Source organism: Eupeodes corollae, chromosome 1 (assembly GCF_945859685.1).
Source record: "Eupeodes corollae chromosome 1, idEupCoro1.1, whole genome shotgun sequence".
Taxonomy (NCBI): Eukaryota; Metazoa; Arthropoda; class Insecta; order Diptera; family Syrphidae; genus Eupeodes; species Eupeodes corollae.
The window spans coordinates 31,514,493-31,532,387 of NC_079147.1; the positions used below are offsets into that span (position 1 = coordinate 31,514,493).

A 17,895-nucleotide genomic window follows, 5' to 3' on the forward strand; every position below is an offset into this window, starting at 1 on the left:
AACAAAACACATAAAACATACAAACATTTTAAGCAAGACAAATCGACAGACGGGATGGGAAGTTATCAGTGTGGGTCGCATCCCAGCCTCTTTTTTTTAACTTTAAATATGACAAAAATTAGAAAACCTACAAAAACAAGAAAAACTGATACGAAATAGTTTTCGACTCAAGTATTATGAGAAAAAAGAAAAGAAAAAGAGAGAAAAAGAAATTTGTTCATCTCACACAAAATTTAGTAATTAATATTTTGTTGAACTTTTAGTCAAATCGAAAAACGGGTACGATTGAGAAGTTATCAGTTTGAGTCGCTAATTTTTGGAATAAAATTGTTGAAAGTCCTTTTTGGGATAAAACAGATATTTATTTAATTTGGTCAACTATTGCAAAGAATGTATTGGACATTTTGAGAGGGTTGATAAATGGCAAACAAAAATTCGAAACATAACAGTATTTATTAGAAAAACTAAAAAACCTTTAAATATTAATATCGAAGCAGTGCGCATACAAATTCTTATAAAATTTAATTAGTATTTTAAAGATACTGTCCAAAACTAACATAACAACACGTGTAATGCTACATCTCTTCCGACAATAAAAGAGTCTGGAATACGACTCTCAATGATAACTTCCAATCCGTTTTGGTCTTTCGTTTTTTCTAAGGCTTAAACAAAATGTTGATACCGACAAATCGGACTGATTACAAATAGTTTTTTTTAGAAATTATCATGCAATTAAACATCAACTCAAATTAAAGTGACGAAATACACAATTACTGCAAATTTCATCAGTCGAATTATACTGTAGACCGTTAATTGATGGTATTTTGAATTCAATCAGTTGAATCTACATAAGTGAAAATTGCTTCACGTGCTTTTTCCTACAATAAAATTGTATTTTTTTGTTGTTGTTAAAAATGAAAGTCAATTTGACAACAATTAGCATCTTTATATTTATTGAAATACATCTGATGATGATAGTGATGATGACAATGACACAATTTATATTTTATTACCATTTTTGCAGAAAAAATAGACCAAAGATATCATTTAGCATAAGTTTGTAACTCATTTCGCAATTTATACAAATTGTATCTATTATCATAAATCTGTCACAAACTATTTGTAAGATCTGCAAAAGGTCTTCGCAATAATTTTATATCAAACTTAATTCATGGATTTCGTTTTAAAGTAAAGGAAATAAATAAATTTAAAACATGATTTATAATTTCCCCATAAACCAATACCTAAGTAGTAATTCTTATTACATGCTCTTTTGTGAATTGTATTTAAAATACTTTATTATTATTGGTAATAAAATAATACAGCTACACGCAATCAATTACTATTATTATTATTACTCATCTGAGCTCCAGCAATCGTAACTAAGATAAAACTTGTTATATGCTAAAAACCTAAGAAAATATAAGTTGAACTTATGACTTTACTCTCCTATAAACTACACGGCTCAAATGTATTACTGTCAGTATTTTTATAGTCAAACATAATAACGGCGACGGCTCCTCAAAGCAAGCGCGCAAGAAATAATGAAAAAGGTCTTCAACTCAAAAAAAAAATCGATAATGCTTAACCAAGGTGGCATGCCACATGGTATAGCAACATGATGTAATAACTTTCACCTGTTTTTTTTTATTTTCATTTTCAGTCAATGAAATAATACAAAAAGATATCAATATGTATATCTATAGGTTATAGGTACCGACTTGACTATGTATAGCTAAATAAAAATTAAAAATTATTACACGTTAGCTTTGGTGACTAGGTAAGGTATGGTATAAGGCATATACCTTATACCATCTCCATATAACCACTCTGTATAAGACTCCATGACTAGGCTAAGCAAATTATGACGAAACAAATTGGTAATGAACTATTTGTGTGAGTTTGGCTCGCTGCTGTTGCAGATGTCCAAAGTATTATGTGATCAGTGTTAATTTTGTTTTATTTATATATTTCCGAAAATAGACTGAAATCTTTTATTATGTGACGTACATACCTACCAAAATTATATTGGAAGATGGTATTACATATTTGTGGGTAGTTGGGTACATTTTTGGGTACTATTTTGACATATGTGTATGGGGCTGACCATATATTGTTCTTTTTCATTATGGCGCCGGTGGACAGTGGGATATTAAACGGACAAACACGATTTATTGACCTTTAATAAATAATATAAATTATGCAGGATATTTATTTAAAAAAATAGCACTGAAATGTCACTTAATATTGAAACTAAAGTGACTTAAATTACTAAAACTATAGGAGCCTTATGAAAATTATGAGATTTTTATTTTTTCTCATTTTCCCACAAATTAATTATAATGTTTTTAATTCATATTTTCCAATTCTCAAGTGCGTACTTCAAACTAAAAAATTATAACCCCTATTTTTCAATATTGGTAGTAAAACAAAAATTAAAGAGCGAAACAATCCGTTCAGAACTATTTCTGTATGTGAGTCATGTCAGGAATAGAGGGGACCTATTGTTCTTATGTCAAATCCAAACGGCTTATTTGAGAAGAGCACTTTTCATGACAAAAAAAACCTAACTATATACAGTATTTCATACAATTTTCAAAAAAACAGCTGAGCCATTCATGCTAAATCGGTAAAACTGAAAACGTTTTGGAAAGTATTTTTTGATTTTCTTTACGAATCAGTCGTCAAAACAAATCTTCCATTGCAAGTTCTTGAAATATAATTTTTTCTGATAATAAAAATAATGTTGAAATTATGTATTTTTAAACTTTGAGTATATAGTTTAAATTACAGCTCGGATTGGAATGCAGCACAACACATTAACTCCCAAATATTTTTGTCAAAACCATGAATGCTTTAAATTCAAAGGGTTTCAATAGGGTTATTAGTAGCTATCATTGGTTTTGTTTCGATATTTAAAAGCGATAAAGAGAGTCAAATTTGTATTATTTGGTATTAAAATGAAGCTTATGAGCTTTAGAAGTTTTTTACTAAAACAATACAATATTTGACCCAGAATTGACAAAAATTCTTAATAAAAGCTAATGACCAATCTGGCATAAAAATGTAAACTATTCGTTTCAATGATGTAAGACAGCGACATCTTACCTACTTCTTAGATACTAAAATGCTATAAACTGTGTCTAGATGACGTTAAATACTTCTGCTTTGCACAATTATCTTATACTCGGAATTTATTGTTAGGAGCCAGTTATAGCTATCATTGGTTTCCATCATTGACAATTTTGTTTCGAGATTTAAAAATGGTTAATAAAGTTATATTTGTTAGGTGTGTCAAAATTAAGCTTATTATTTCTAGATTTGTTTTACTAAACAAAAAAATACTTTATTTAACCCATAACTTTTCTTTTAGTTATTTTTAATTTTTCAATATTGATATTATTTTCAATAAATGACAGAAATTTTCAATGAAATCTAAAACCAACCTGTCAAAAAAAATTCCAATAATTGATTTCAATGATGAAAACCAATGACAGCTGTAATTTACCCCTTAAGGACTACATTTTGTCTTATATTAGCATCAAAAACTCCGTTTATGGTTGTCTTTGAAAGATCTAAAAGAGGCATATTTTAAAAACCTGGGTCATATTTCATCAGCCATTTTTTACTATGAAACTTAAGTTTCACAAAATTTTGCAAACTCCAAAGACTTTTCAATTTTTCAGACTTTATTTGAAAAGTGAATTTAATTTAAAACTTGGCAATTAATTCTTATTTTTTAAAAGTTGTAAGGTTTGAGATTGTGTTTATTAAGATTAAATATGACCAGTTTTACCCAGCTTATTAACGTAAATAATTCAATGTAAGTCAATCAGACAAAAATAATAAAATAATAGTTGTTGCAAGGGACTTAAGCACATATTTCTTTGGCTATTGAATTATATTTTATTTCCTATTTCAGACAACACAAACTCCATGGTACTTTTCTTTAATCGAAAACTTTCTTTTGTTGAAAAATAATTTCCGATGTCCGAATAAATTCTTAGTTTCACTACTCTTTGTTTAATATTATTAAGTTATTCGTCTTCAAAATATTCTTTAAACCGATTAATTTTTTCAAAAGAAACGATTTTTCAACAATAAACTGTCTAATTCCATTCATGTATGGCATATTTGTAATTTATGGTTTAAAAAAACATCTGCTAAATCATAAATTTTTGAGCCTAAATTCAAAAGTCATGTTTTTGGTAAATTCGTCAAATGTTTAAAATTTTTTTCAACAATGCTTTCGAAGTAGCGAACTAATGTCAAACGCCTGAGTCATTGGCCCTCTCACAAAATGTCACTCACTTGAATTCAATTAGTCTTTGGATCTCTGAAGATGAAATCGTTCGCAAAACTTCAGAACTTGGTGTTTGTTATAGCCCTGGTCCAGATGGTGTACCTTCTTATATTTTGAAAGAATGCGTATCCTATTTATCCTAACCTCTTCATTCTTTTTAATGAATCACTCAAATCTTCCATTTTTATTGAAATTTTGAAGAGTTTGTACATAACACCGATGCATAAAAAAAATAGTAAAAATAAAATAAAAAATTATCGTCCCATTGTAAAACTGTCCGTGATCCCTAAGTTATTTGAGTCCATTATTTGCAAAGTCATATCGTTGAATTGTAAGTCTCTAATTTGTGACAGTCAACATGGTTTTGTTCAAATAAGTCAACAGTTACTAACCTATTTTATTTCAGTTCTTTTTGTTTAGATTCGTTTGAAAAACGGAAACAAGTTCACTATGTTTTCACAGACTTCAATAAGGCCTTTAATAAATTGTGACATAAAACATTAACTTCCAAACTTAAATCCCAAGTCTTAAGCGATAAATTTGTTAGTTGGGTTTCGCGGTACTTATATAATAGATCACACAGCGTAGTTTTTAGGAATGAGCGGTCATTATATTTTAATACCAACTCTGGCGTACCACAAGGCTGTCACTTAGGACCTTTACTGTTTATTTTGTACGTTAACGATGACATTAAAATTTTCAAACGTATTGACTCACTTGAAGACTGTTTACTCCTACAAGATGATCTAAATAGTTTTCGCGAATGGTGTTTTATAAATAAACTTTTACTAAACATAGACAAATGTAAATCATTGCGTCTTACACGCAAACAAAATGTTTTGACATTCAATTATCAATTAGACTCTTCTTATTTGACTAAACTCTCTACTTTCCCTGACCTAGGTATTATTCTTGACTCAAAATTAACTTTTACAAATCATTATGGCTATATTACTAAAAAACCAAATAAGGCACTCGAATTTATAAAACGGTTTTCACATGATTTTCGCGACTCTTATACTTCTTTGTATATCATTTGTAAGATCAATATTGGAATATGGCTGCATAATATGGGCTCCCTTTTATTCAGTCCATATAAACACAATAGAAGGAGTACAAAGAAGATTCATGCGCTTCTGCCTCCTTTTTTTCCCATGGTCCAATAGGCTCGAACTTCCCCCGTACAATTATAGGCTCACGCTCATAAATCTTCCATCGCTTTCTAAATACAGAGAGTACATTAAGCTGTGCATTATTATAAAATTAATCAATGGGTCAGTCATATCACTATTTTTGGAACGATTAAACTTTATATATAGCCGTTCAAGTATTAGAAGACAAGTTCCTTTACGTCCTATATCAAGCAGATCGAACTATGGTAAAAACAGTCCCCTCAAACAATTGCTTTCAGTTTACAACAAGCATTACTTTTTGGTATATTCCGTAAGCGATGATTTTAAAATTAAAACATTTAAACTACATTTTTTCAATACTTCAGTTTACCTTTTTTTGCAAATTGCTTAAAGCATTGTAAATCTATAAATCTAAGAAAAATGGTATATTAGTCTTAAGTTCTAACGTTAGTTTGTTTTACGATTTCAATAAATAAGTAAATAAATACGTTGTTAATGTAAAAACAAGAATAATTTAAAAAGAAACAACAATGTAATTCAATAAATTGATATGTTTTTCAATTCCTGAAATACTGCAAAACATATATTTTTAATACCGTCGTATATTAAGTACGTCCTTAAGAAATCGAAAGAATTCAATAAGTTACAATTTTTTTTAATTGCTTCCTGTACTTATAATTTGAAAATTTTAAGAACTTCTACCGGAACTCGAACTAAAATTTCGACTAAGCTTTATACCTTTTTTAACGTACTTAATACTCATAGATGCAATATAATACTTTACAAATCTTACTTACTCTTTTTGAGTAATTACTTCAACTTCTTCTGTTCAGTTCCTATACTCGAAAAAGGAATATTCAAAGTTAAAAGTACAAATTAGTAATAGTAATAAGTAATTTTTGTTGCATCACGAGTAAAATGTGAAATTTATTGACTTGTCGTTAAAAATATGAGTAACAAGTAAGTGTACTTGAGTTTTACTTAGGTATCAGTTTACTTTATTTCTTTTATTTAAAACATTGAAAATGTAAAGGACACACAAAACATTAATAAAAATAGTTTCTTACAAAATTACTTCAACTTTAAATTCAAATTCGTTTGTACAATACTTTTACTTTTTATTAAAATTTTCTTATTCAATTCCAATTTTGAAGGAATGTTATCCCACTATTCGTTCCATAATCAGCCGATAGACTTAAGACTTATGCGAGACTTATAGTCTGAAAGAGTGTTGTAAACTTGAAGCAGGTTCGTTCGTTGAAGTATACCTACCGAGTGACTAAGTGGATTTAAAAATCCAATTAAATTCTTCGTGCGAATTCGTAATTTGATGGGTTGACCCAGTTTATAGTATTAAGTAGATTAGATAGATTGCCTAAGAGTCAATGTGTTTTCTTTTCTTCTTTACTTGCATGATAGGTATTTGTACGAATTTGACGTTTCGTACAATAAAAATAATGGCATTGATTTGTGCAATATAAACACACACGAAAATACGATTTGTTTGTTACTTCAGCCGCACATAAAATGACTCTCTTTCAGAATATCCTCGCCTTGCGTGTTGTCCATCAGGATGCATGTTTGGATAATTTGTTACGGCTGCCGTGCTTTTGATTTGATTATAATTTTTATTTGTGCGTTGGCTAACAATTATTACAAGGGAAGGTTCATAGTTTGACAGGTAGAGCTACTTATTCGAACAGAAATATATTTTTGCTACATTTTTAACCTCTCTTAAAGGAATACTACGTAAGAAATGAAGAACATAAGCTTGGAACATAAAACTTAATTTAGTAGAAACCTGAAATATATTAATATCCGGATATCCGGATTCTTATGAAAGAAACAGTTGTTATCGAACTCTATCCGGATATGGCATCCATTAAAAGATGGACGAAATTCAACCATTTAAATGCGACTGCCAAGAGATCTGACATTATCCGGATAGTTTCGGATCTAAAACCTAAAATTTATTAATATCCGGATATCCGGATTCTTTAAAAAAAAACAGGTGTAATCCTACACTATTCGGATATGGCATCCATTAAAAGGTTGACGATATTCGGCTAGTTAAATGAGACTACCAATACATCAGACATTATCCGGATAGTTTCGAATCTCATGACGCGAATAGTATTTAATCACAAACACATTGGTTCGGATTTTGCTTTGTTTCTAATTTTCAAATATCCGAATTATCCGGTACATTGAAATAAGTTCTCAGCTAATTTTAAATTTGTTAACATTTCTCCCCAGACTACACATATAAAATATTTAAGTCAGCACTTTGTTTTTATTTGAGGTGATAGAAATTTGACTCTAATTACGGTAATTCATGTACCATACCAATGTTGGTAATACTAAAAATGTGTAATGATTTGTCATTATTGATTCAAGAATATTCTACCTATGTGATGATTATTCGAAACGATATAGGCAGTTGATATTTATAATTTTAGTAGTAAACGTCAAATGAAAACAAGAAAATGAATTTTGTGTGGTAGTCCTTTTTTCTGCTTTTATCAAGGGATTTGAAGTTAATTGTGTTCGGTCACGTGAGGTTTATTATTTGTATGAAATTATTGTGTTCATAGTTTCAATTTATATGCATTTAAATTAACCTAAATAATGTACGAGTAGGTTAGATGCTGTTTTTTTTTTTTAAACACATGGTGTTAATTTTGAACTAATTAATGAAAGAATACAAATATTTGAATTGAAGTTTTAGGTATTGACATATTTTAAATCTGTTATTAAACAATAATCGACTAAATTTTATTAAGACAATTTATTAAATATAAGATATTTTGTTTAGCTCTTTTGGTCTTTTTGTTTTTGGAATGCAAATAATATTAAATAATTACTTATGTATTTGCTTAGACCAATTGAATATTTGTGTATAGGTATATCTAGAAAAAGGGAAATTTTGGCAACACTGCTTTCAGCGAAAGTTTAAATTTGACAGTAGTAGTGACAGTTGCGTTTTTATTGTTTATCCACAACAAACAAAACAACAAAAAACTAAAGTTCATATAAAAAAGTAGAATACATGAGTTACGTTGTTTTTATTTAACAATCTTTACTCTTTTGAAAATTTTCATTTGGGAAAAAATGACAGTTCTGATTCTGTAAAGTAGAAATACTTCTTATTGACTTTGAAACTAGAATCAGAACCCTCACCCATTCATAGTCTTAAACGTCTAAGAAGGTAGTTGTGTAATTGGGAGTTTCAGGTTCCATTTCAATTGCTCCAACTTTATTCTTTGAAGTTAAATTTTGACCAAGGCAACAAGTTAGTTTTTTAAGTGTCACAAATTTAAATTTCTGAACTTTACTTCACTAACCTCTATCTTCAGTTGATCTTCCTAAAACCCATTATTGAAAACACTTACTAGGCAAACTAGAAGGCCACCACCACTCGTATTTTGTATCAAAGAGAAATATTACGTATTCCATTTCCAATTTTACGAAGAACCTTTGTACAGAAAACATTAAATAGAATTGTGTAGGAAATAGATGAACTACAGAATAATAAAGTTCAGCTTTCAGTTATATGGAATAACATGATAAGCTGTCATTTGTGGATTTGCTGTCAGCTGACTTGACTTGCGAGTAAGAAAGATTTTTCTTGACTAACTTTCCAGACATGTTTCCAATAAAATTGCCTAAAGTGGAAAGCAATTTTTTGGCAGCTTAAAACTTGCCTTATCTTCAAGTTTTCTGAACCTGCTCATTATTTGTATCTTAATTGTGCGACGTGATTTTCCATATTCCGAATTTCCAAATAAGAGTAGGTACATTACAGCTTTTTTGCTTCTGTCTCTGGAAGAAATAATATAAGATTTTGAAGTCTACCGAATGATCAAACTTGAATTGATAGTTATGAATAGATTATACAAAAATCGATCTACAATTTTAGAAATAAAGTTATCAAATCATTTCCAATGTGGAATTTTTTTTTCAAGAGAACTGTCAAACTTCGGCACATAAACAAATTGGGTTTGTGTGTGGTATTTGAGAAAGGTGAACAACACTAAGTTAATAAATTCACTGTTTTTTTGACAGCTCAACGTAATAGAACGTAGCTATAAGGAAGCGATTACATGATTTGTTGTTGTTTTTTTAATTTTTTAATTTTTAAGCTGTATCCAAATTTAACAAGTGTCTGCTTCGACTATTCTCCATTGTGTTTAACTATTGACAATTTTTGTTGGGCTTGATTTGTATGAGAAACAAATAGAAAGCAAAAGTAATGAACATAAATTGCCAATTAAAAATTTAGTTTTACAATAATATTTGACTTAGAAATTTAAATGTTGTCGGCTTTTTATGAACATCTTTAAGTTGTTTTAATTTATCCAATACAAGATTAAACGCAACCAATAAGTTGGAACGAGATACACAAAATTATGAAATTTCAAAACGTGTCGTTTCAAAAAAGTACAATGCAAAATTAATCATACAATCCACAGTTTTTAAGAACAAACAAAAAGATTTTAGTTTTCAAAATACTTAGATACAGTTTTTTAACATTTAGTCAGGTTTTTAACAAAGCTTTCAGAGGTGACAGGGGTTCTATTTCATAAGCGCTTATCAATTCAAATGAAATTGAAAGATGTGGGAATATATTAGCTATATATATAACTTTGAACTAACTAGTCAAGGGTTTAAAAAGGAACATTGGTAAAGTTAGGGTTTCTTAGCTTTAGGCAGCTCACAGCGTTATAGAATTGTACATATGTATATCTTTGACTACGATTGCATATGGGATTTTAAGTGATTTTGAAGCTCACTTTGATTCTGGTTAAAGGGATGTTGTGATGAAATTAGCTTGTATTAACTTGATCGCACTCAAGTTAATACAAGCCAACTCGACCCATGATTCAGCTTGAATTGATGGTAGGGAGTGTATTATGATTTTATATTTTTGAGTTTTAAATTCAAATTTAGATGAAAATTAAACAAATTAAGTTAAAATTGTGGAAGAACTATACTAAAATAACTTTATTACTTAAAATCAATCCTCTAATTCTTAAAATCTTTCTATTTCATGTGCTGCCATCTTGCAGAAGTACAAGAACCTTCTTATGTTCGTGTTGCAAAGACGTGACAAAAGCTATGTTGCCGAAACGCCGTCTACGAATGGCCACTGCAATGGTGATGCAATAACATCCGAAAAAGCCACATCAAATGGCCATTGCAATGGCAGTACGCAATCGAATGGCGTCAAATCAGCAATGAATGGCAGCCTCAATGGCAGCCTATCAAATGGAGTACACAAAAATGGTTCTGCGATCACCGCGAATGGTGGTCATCATCACAGCCTGCACAACAACGACTCACCCACCCCCACGGGACTGGTACAGCGGAAAATTCAGAAATAATATTAATTTATTTTATTTTTAATTTCATTTTATTGTAAAATTATATTATTATAATTTGTTTATTCTTTATTATTTTAAATTTTTTGTTTTATAAAAATTATTATTATTTTCCTTTTCGTTTTTAGTTTTTGTTTTCTTTTTTCTTTTTAGTTATTTTTATATAGACTTAAATAAAAATAAAACTAAAATAGTGATTGTAAAAAAAAGAAAATCTGCAACAAAATCGTTACAAAATCAAAAAACCACACACATTAAAATTAAATTTAAATTTAAATAAAAATTAAATCAAAATCAGTCTGTAAAAAAAAAACAAAACAAACTAAAGTTATATAAATATTTAAAAATCAAAACTTAAAAAAAGAAAAACAAAACAACAAATCATTCATAATAAATTATGTTAAGAGGAAAATTGTAATAACGTTGGTGTAAATTTACTTTATAATAAAAGTTTTTATTATATTCAACTGTAAATTACTCGGAAAATATCTTCAAATTAGAAAAAGAAACAAAAATAAAACTGCAGAATAAGCTAAGTAACTTTTTTTTTAAGAAAAAATTAAAAAACTTATGCAAAAGTTTAACAAAAAAACAACTAAAATAAAACAAACACAATTTTTACGGTGTAAGGTTAGAAATTATACTTTCTTTTGTATTCAATAGCAGCGCAAGGGTATTCCATGAAAATACAAAAATATTATTTTATTTTATATTTTGTCTTAAACAAATAATAAAAAAACTTAAACAAAATTAAAGTGTGATTTAGTTTGTCCATAAGTTTAAAACAATACAAAAATAAATATTTTTTTTATTTATACACCCATGTTCAAAGTTCAAAAATAAATAAATTAAAACTGCAAAATTTAAAAAATATAAAACACACAAATTCAAAAACGCAAAAACAATCGAAACCAAAAAGCTAATTTCTTTTTGTTTTAATACAAAACACAAACTTAAAAATTGTAAATCATACTTTCTAAGTTCAAAACTGCATATGAATATTAGGAAAACAAAAAAGTAATAATCTTAAATAAACGAAATTAAGAAGTAAATTTCTTAATAATGTTGTTTAATTAATTATTATTTATATTTATTATTTGTATCACTTTTTTATACGCAAGGGCTTAAGTTTTCTTTTTAATACATTTTCTATTCTTTTTATTATGCGTGTTTAATATGGGCCATTTGTTCAATCATTATTAAGTGAGAGAGCCAGCTAAACAAATTAGACTATATATAAATAAATCAATAATTAAAAAAATTGTAATATAGAAATTGCAGATAAAAATAAAATTAAAAAAAAATAGAAAGAAATAAGAAAATTAATACAAAAAAATAAACTATAAAAAGTTTGCGAACCAAAAAAAAAAGATTAAAATAAAAACTAAACTAAAATTTTGTTTACTATGAAAAATTTGCAATAAAGTTGAGGAGAAGAAAAAAGAGACGAAATATATTAATGAAAAAAATAAAACGTTTTTGTTGGTATTTTCAAAATAATTACAATTTGTTTTATTATTTATATTTATGGGGTTAAGAGAATTGTTCGATTGTCACCCAAAAATGAAAATTAAAAATTTGAATTTGAGGTTTCGAATTTGTTTTTCTTTGCTTCAAGAAGGACCGATGTCGTTAACATCTGGCTTATAAAGCTTTTTATGGGCTTCCAATAAGAGCTTTAGTTATGATTTTTAAAAGAAGAGTATTTTGTAATAGAAACAATTTAACATTTTGTTGCATTTCAAGAACAAAATCGGAAAAGATTCGTCCTGGCTGATGATCGGCAGCCCTGAGTACTGAGAACTGAGATTTAAGACCAAAGTCTGCTGTGTAATGTCGTTTGCGGATGGTCGAATATCGGTCAAATAGATGGCTGTTCAAAATGAAACTTTTTATTTAAAAAAAAAAGCTTACAATGTTGAGAAGTGTTTCATAATTATGATGATCTGTTTATTTTGTCAAGTTTGAGTCAGTTTGGTTCTTATTTTTAGGTACTAAGCAAATATTGTTCAAATAGCTTATAATTTGACTGTTTTAAATTAAATATTTACACCATATCCGCAACAATGAAGTTATTTTTTATGTTGATCCCAACTTACTTATTGATTTTTTAATGTTATTCATTTCGAATTAAAAAATAACTAACTCGATCAAAAGGTAGGCTACTGCGCCGTCCCTCGGGATTGGATTCGAAGACCTTCCGGGCTGAAGCGTAGATGTCCATCCGCTCTACATGACCTAGCCATCTAAGCCATTGGACTTTAATTCTGCTAACCATTTCAGTGTCACTGTACAGCCCGTATAGTTAGTCGTTAAATCTTCTCCTCCATTCTCCATCATGCGTACGGCCTACGGGACCAAAAATCACCCAAAGAATTCTTCCCCGAAGCATCCTAAGACGCTCTTATCTTTCTTTGACATTGTCCAGGCCTCGGCGCCATAAATGAGAACCAGGATGAAGAGTGTCTTATATGGATAGTGATTTTAGATGCTCGAGAGAGGACTTTACTTCTCAATTGCCTTGTAAGTCGAAAGAAACAGCGATTTGCAAGAGTTATTCTTCGTTTGATTTCAGCACTGGTGTCGTTGCGTTGTCTGTGTTAATAGCGGTGCCTAAGTAGAACAACACGTGCGTCGTTCTTCAATGTCCTTTTTAGATGACATCATATACTTGGTCTTGCCCTCATTGACCACTAAACCCATCTTCTTTGCTTCCGCAATGCTCAAAAACGCTCCACTGACATCACGCTTTGATCTTCCAATTATGTCAATATCATCTGCGTATCCGAGTAATTGGATGTACATTTGGAAGATTGTGCCTCTAGTGTTGACGGTTGAGTTTTGCACAATTCTTTCCAGAACGATGTTGAAGAAGTCGCATGACAGTGAATCGCCTTGTCTAAAACCTTTTTTGACATCGAATGCATCGGTAAGATCTTTTCCGACCTTGATAGAGCAGAGGACATTTTCCATCGTCATTCTGCACAAACTGACAAGTTTGACAGGGATGTGTTGTATGTCCTTTCTTGACGACATTAACCATTAAACCAATTTTTGCCGCTTCTGCCTCAATACTCACAAAAGCCCCATTGACACCACGCTGAGTTCTTCCGATTATGTCAATGTCATCACCATATGCTAGTAATTGGACAGACTTTTAAAAGCTAGTGCCTCTGGTGATGACGTGTAAGCTCTGCACTATTCTTTCGCATCGAAAGCTTCTCCATGGTCATCCTGCACAAACGGAGGAATTTTGCAGGGATGCTACAACTATACATGGCTCTATACAGCTCGTCCTTGTACATACTGTCATATGCGGCCTTATAACCTATTCTTGTTTTTTTTTCCAGGAATGTGAATATGGCCGTAATGTGAATATTTGATCGAATGTGCACATTCCTGGTCTAAAACCACACTGATAATGACTTACCATGTTGTTGAGAAGAAGAAGAGAAGATTTTGTAGGCGATGTTAAGTAAACTGATTCCTCTATAGTTGGTGCGGTTAAGAGGGTCTCCTTTTGTCAAGATCGGGCAAACAATACTGAGGTTCCATTCATCGGGAAGGCTTTCTTTCGACCATACCTTCCAGATAAGTTGGTGCATGCTCCTAACCAACTTATCTCCATCTAATTTAAAGAGCTCGGCATTCAAGCCATCTGCTATAGCGGTTTTGTTAAACTTTAGCTTAGATATGGAAATCTTCACTTCATCTAAGTCGGGAGGACGGGATTGTTGGCTTTCGTCATCTGTGTTGAATGGATCATCATCTTGTCTGACAGTGGAATTCCGTTCGTCGTCGCCGTTATACAGTCTGCAGAAGTGGTCATTTCATATCCTCAGCATTGACTGCGGTTTCACTATGATGGTTCCACTTTCGTCTTTGCAGCCTTCGGTTCTAGGTTTATGTACCTGAGAATTTCATTTCACCATAAAACTTTCGAACTTCATTCCTGCTTTTAAACCTCTCAACATCTTCAACCGCGAGCTTCTCATGCCCTGGCTTTTTGCTTCTGAGAAGTTGGTGTTCCTCTCGCCTCTTCTGCTCATAGAGCTCATGTGCACCTCTCGTCCTTTTATGTGTGCCTATTGTTTGGCTGCATTTGCCTGCCGAAATTTCTCATCAAACCAGGGGTTCCGTGTTGGTGGTTGCTTGAAACCCAGCACGTCAGAGCGGTTCTCCGATTGCATCTTGGCGAGAGGTTACTTGTAACTCGGTCAGCATCTCGCTGTTTTACCTAGGGCAAACCTGAAGTGCTACCTTGGCTAAAACTCGGTAATAGCCCGATTCGCTGTTACCTCCTCAGAAGGTTCGGACAACCATGATGCTGAAAGCGTGTCTGGCATCGATCACAATATGGTCAATCTGGTTTACGGTAGATTGATCTAAAGAACTCCAAGTTCTTTTGTGGATGTTAAGGTGTGGAAAACGCGTACTGGCCACCATTACGTTTAGCCCCGCAGCAAAATCTATAAGCCTGAATCCGTTGTCGAAAGTGTTGTGGTGCAGGCTGTTTTTCCCGATCATTCCACCAAAGATGTCTTCCCTTCCTAGCTTGACATTAAAAGTGTCCAGAACAATTTTAATATCGTAGTTAGGACTCTACTCATATCTTTTGTCTAAGAGCTCGAAAAACATATCCTTGGTGTTGTCATCCTTTTCTTCTGTGGGGGCGTGTGTGCATATTAGTCTTATGTTGCCGAATTTAGCCTTGATGCGGATGGTCATCAGGCGCTCGTTGATGCACCTATAACTCAAGACTTGTTGCAAAAGTCTCGTACCAATTACAAAGCCGCATCCAAATAAGCGCTGTTGGTAACCATTGTAAATATCGCAGTTTTTCATCCTGTTTTTGCCCGGCCCATCCCATCGTATTTCCTGGATGGCGGTGATGTCTGCTTTATAGCAGTATAGGGCCTCCGCTAATTCTTCGCTGCACTTGGTCTGTCAAGGGACCTAACATTTCACTAGCATATCCGAAGTTCGTTGTCCTTATTTCGTTTGCTTGGGTTGTCGACCGTCAGCATCCGAGGTTTGTTGGTGCTTCGCAACTGGGTTTTATTTATGTGATCAGGAAGTCACCATGACCCTAACGCACAACCTTCAACCTGCAGGACCAGGTCTTGGATTTAACTCCAAGGGCGTGAGCCGGAATAAAGCATAAACCGCTCCTTACAGGCCTGGGCTTGAATATGTCGAAGTAGCCTTGTAAGGTGTTCACTAAGTAGTTCAACCTTACTGGAACTGTAAACGCCACCGTTGATTCCATCTCGGGAATTCCTCCGCTGCCGTCTGAATAAATGGAGAGGTGTCTCAGTGGATACACCTCTCCCTCCCTGTCTAATTTTCTACCCCCAACAATTTTCCATTGAGTTTGGAACCCAATCTCCAGTTGATGTACTAGGCACCCGATGTTCACCACGGGGAGATGGGAGTAATATGTAGTTGATAGAGAGAGGTGGGTTTTTATAAATACGTGTGGACGCTTGCGTCCTCTTGAATGCACATGTCTACCATTTGAACACCTGTCTGTTAAAGCGACAGGAGTTTTGAAGGACCGTCTTAACTTCACTAATTTGCTGTAGTCGAAGGATTGCCTTTCTGATGATAACGTTAAGAAAGTCAACAAGAATAGTGGTGAAGTTTGTATAAAATGCTAACAAACTCGAATACTTTTTAAGGAAAATAGACATGAGCAACACAAATTCTTAAATTAATCCGTTCTGACATTTGCGTTCTAATTGATATTATTTCTTGTCGTGGTGCACGTTTTTTTATGGTACTAGTCGACGATTATAGTAGTTTAGTTTAGCTTATTTTTTTTAAAGCAGTCAGAAATCGTTTCATCTTTTCTTTTTGTCGGATTCAAAAATTTCAGTGAAAGACAGAGCAATGCATTCGGCAAGAAAATGGAATTTAACACCAGGGGACAGCACAATATACCTACGAAAAAGCAGAACGGTTAAGCATAGAGATGAAAGCATACTGCATGTTATTTGACGTTGGACTTGACGTAAAGGTTTTCAGTCGCTACTGCTGTTGTCATATTAACAGATCTTCTTGGAAATCAATAACGCGTGTTAGGTACTCCTAAGGAAATTTTTTATGGACGAGTTCCAAATCTTTGTCATGTTTGAGTTTTTGGTGTAAGGCAATGGGGGCATTCATAAAGCTAGTGACCACGCAGTCAGAATGCAAAATTGCACTACAAAGCTAGTTAATCTGGAACTGTCATATTAATGAGAAATACAAATACATATATAAAATAAGAAAAATTTGTCTTTTCAGAACTATAAATATTTGTCTTTTCTTTTTAAAATCAATAAAACCAAATAGAAGATGTAATTAGGGTTATCAGGAACTTCTTTTCCCATGTATTTGTTCCCAAATTCGAAAAATTGGTATTCTTCATAGATTTGTGTTATACTTTCGGCTTAGCAAACACGCATTTAAATATGTTTTAAGTCCAATAAGTTCAGGATTTCAAACGACTCAAAGTTCTGCAATTCCACCAATTTTAAAACTTGTGTGCGCACTACTTATTCTTCTTCAGTTTTAATTTATAGTCCAGCCAAACCTATACAATTTTATATTCTAAAACCCTTCTGTAATATTCTTTGTTACGTACTTTATGCCACTCTTTACCCTCTCGTATAAGAGGTCCCAATGCGTTTAGCTCAAGGGCAAACGAATCCCAATATTGGGCTTGGTTTATCCAAACGTCCCGAGACCCTTGGCAATGTCCACCAATTTTGAGAACTGGGCGTTGTTGGTTCTTTTAATGCTATACCAATAAAAGTTGTAACTATAATTTATTTAATAATTATTTAATTTGTTCTTACCTTTGTCGATTTTCACTCCTTTTTTTGTCGCAACAAAAAATCTACACAACTACTTCGAATTCAAAAAAACTACATATGATTTTTTCAGTCACCAAGAATTACAGTTGGACCGATTATGACCGATAAAGGCGAGCATTCGCCAATTGTAATAGAAAGACATTTCAATTAGCCAAATTTTTGAAGTTAAGTCGAACGTCAACTTGGCGAATCGCAAACAGTAATGCGAAAGTCACATT

At 31.8% G+C, this 17,895-nt stretch overlaps 1 protein-coding gene across 5 annotated transcripts in view; it reads left to right on the plus strand.

Annotated features, from left to right (window-relative positions):
- The window catches only part of LOC129939780 (elongation of very long chain fatty acids protein AAEL008004), a 168,722-nt gene extending 156,405 nt beyond the window's left edge, over window positions 1-12,317 (plus strand). For all 5 annotated transcript variants that reach the window (XM_056047921.1, XM_056047917.1, XM_056047918.1 and 2 more), the window contains one exon: window positions 10,506-12,317. In XM_056047921.1, the coding sequence (XP_055903896.1) occupies window positions 10,506-10,820 (315 nt within the window). In that variant the 3' untranslated portion in view covers window positions 10,821-12,317. The remainder of the gene's footprint in view (window positions 1-10,505) is intronic.
- Window positions 12,318-17,895: the final 5,578 nt, after the last annotated feature.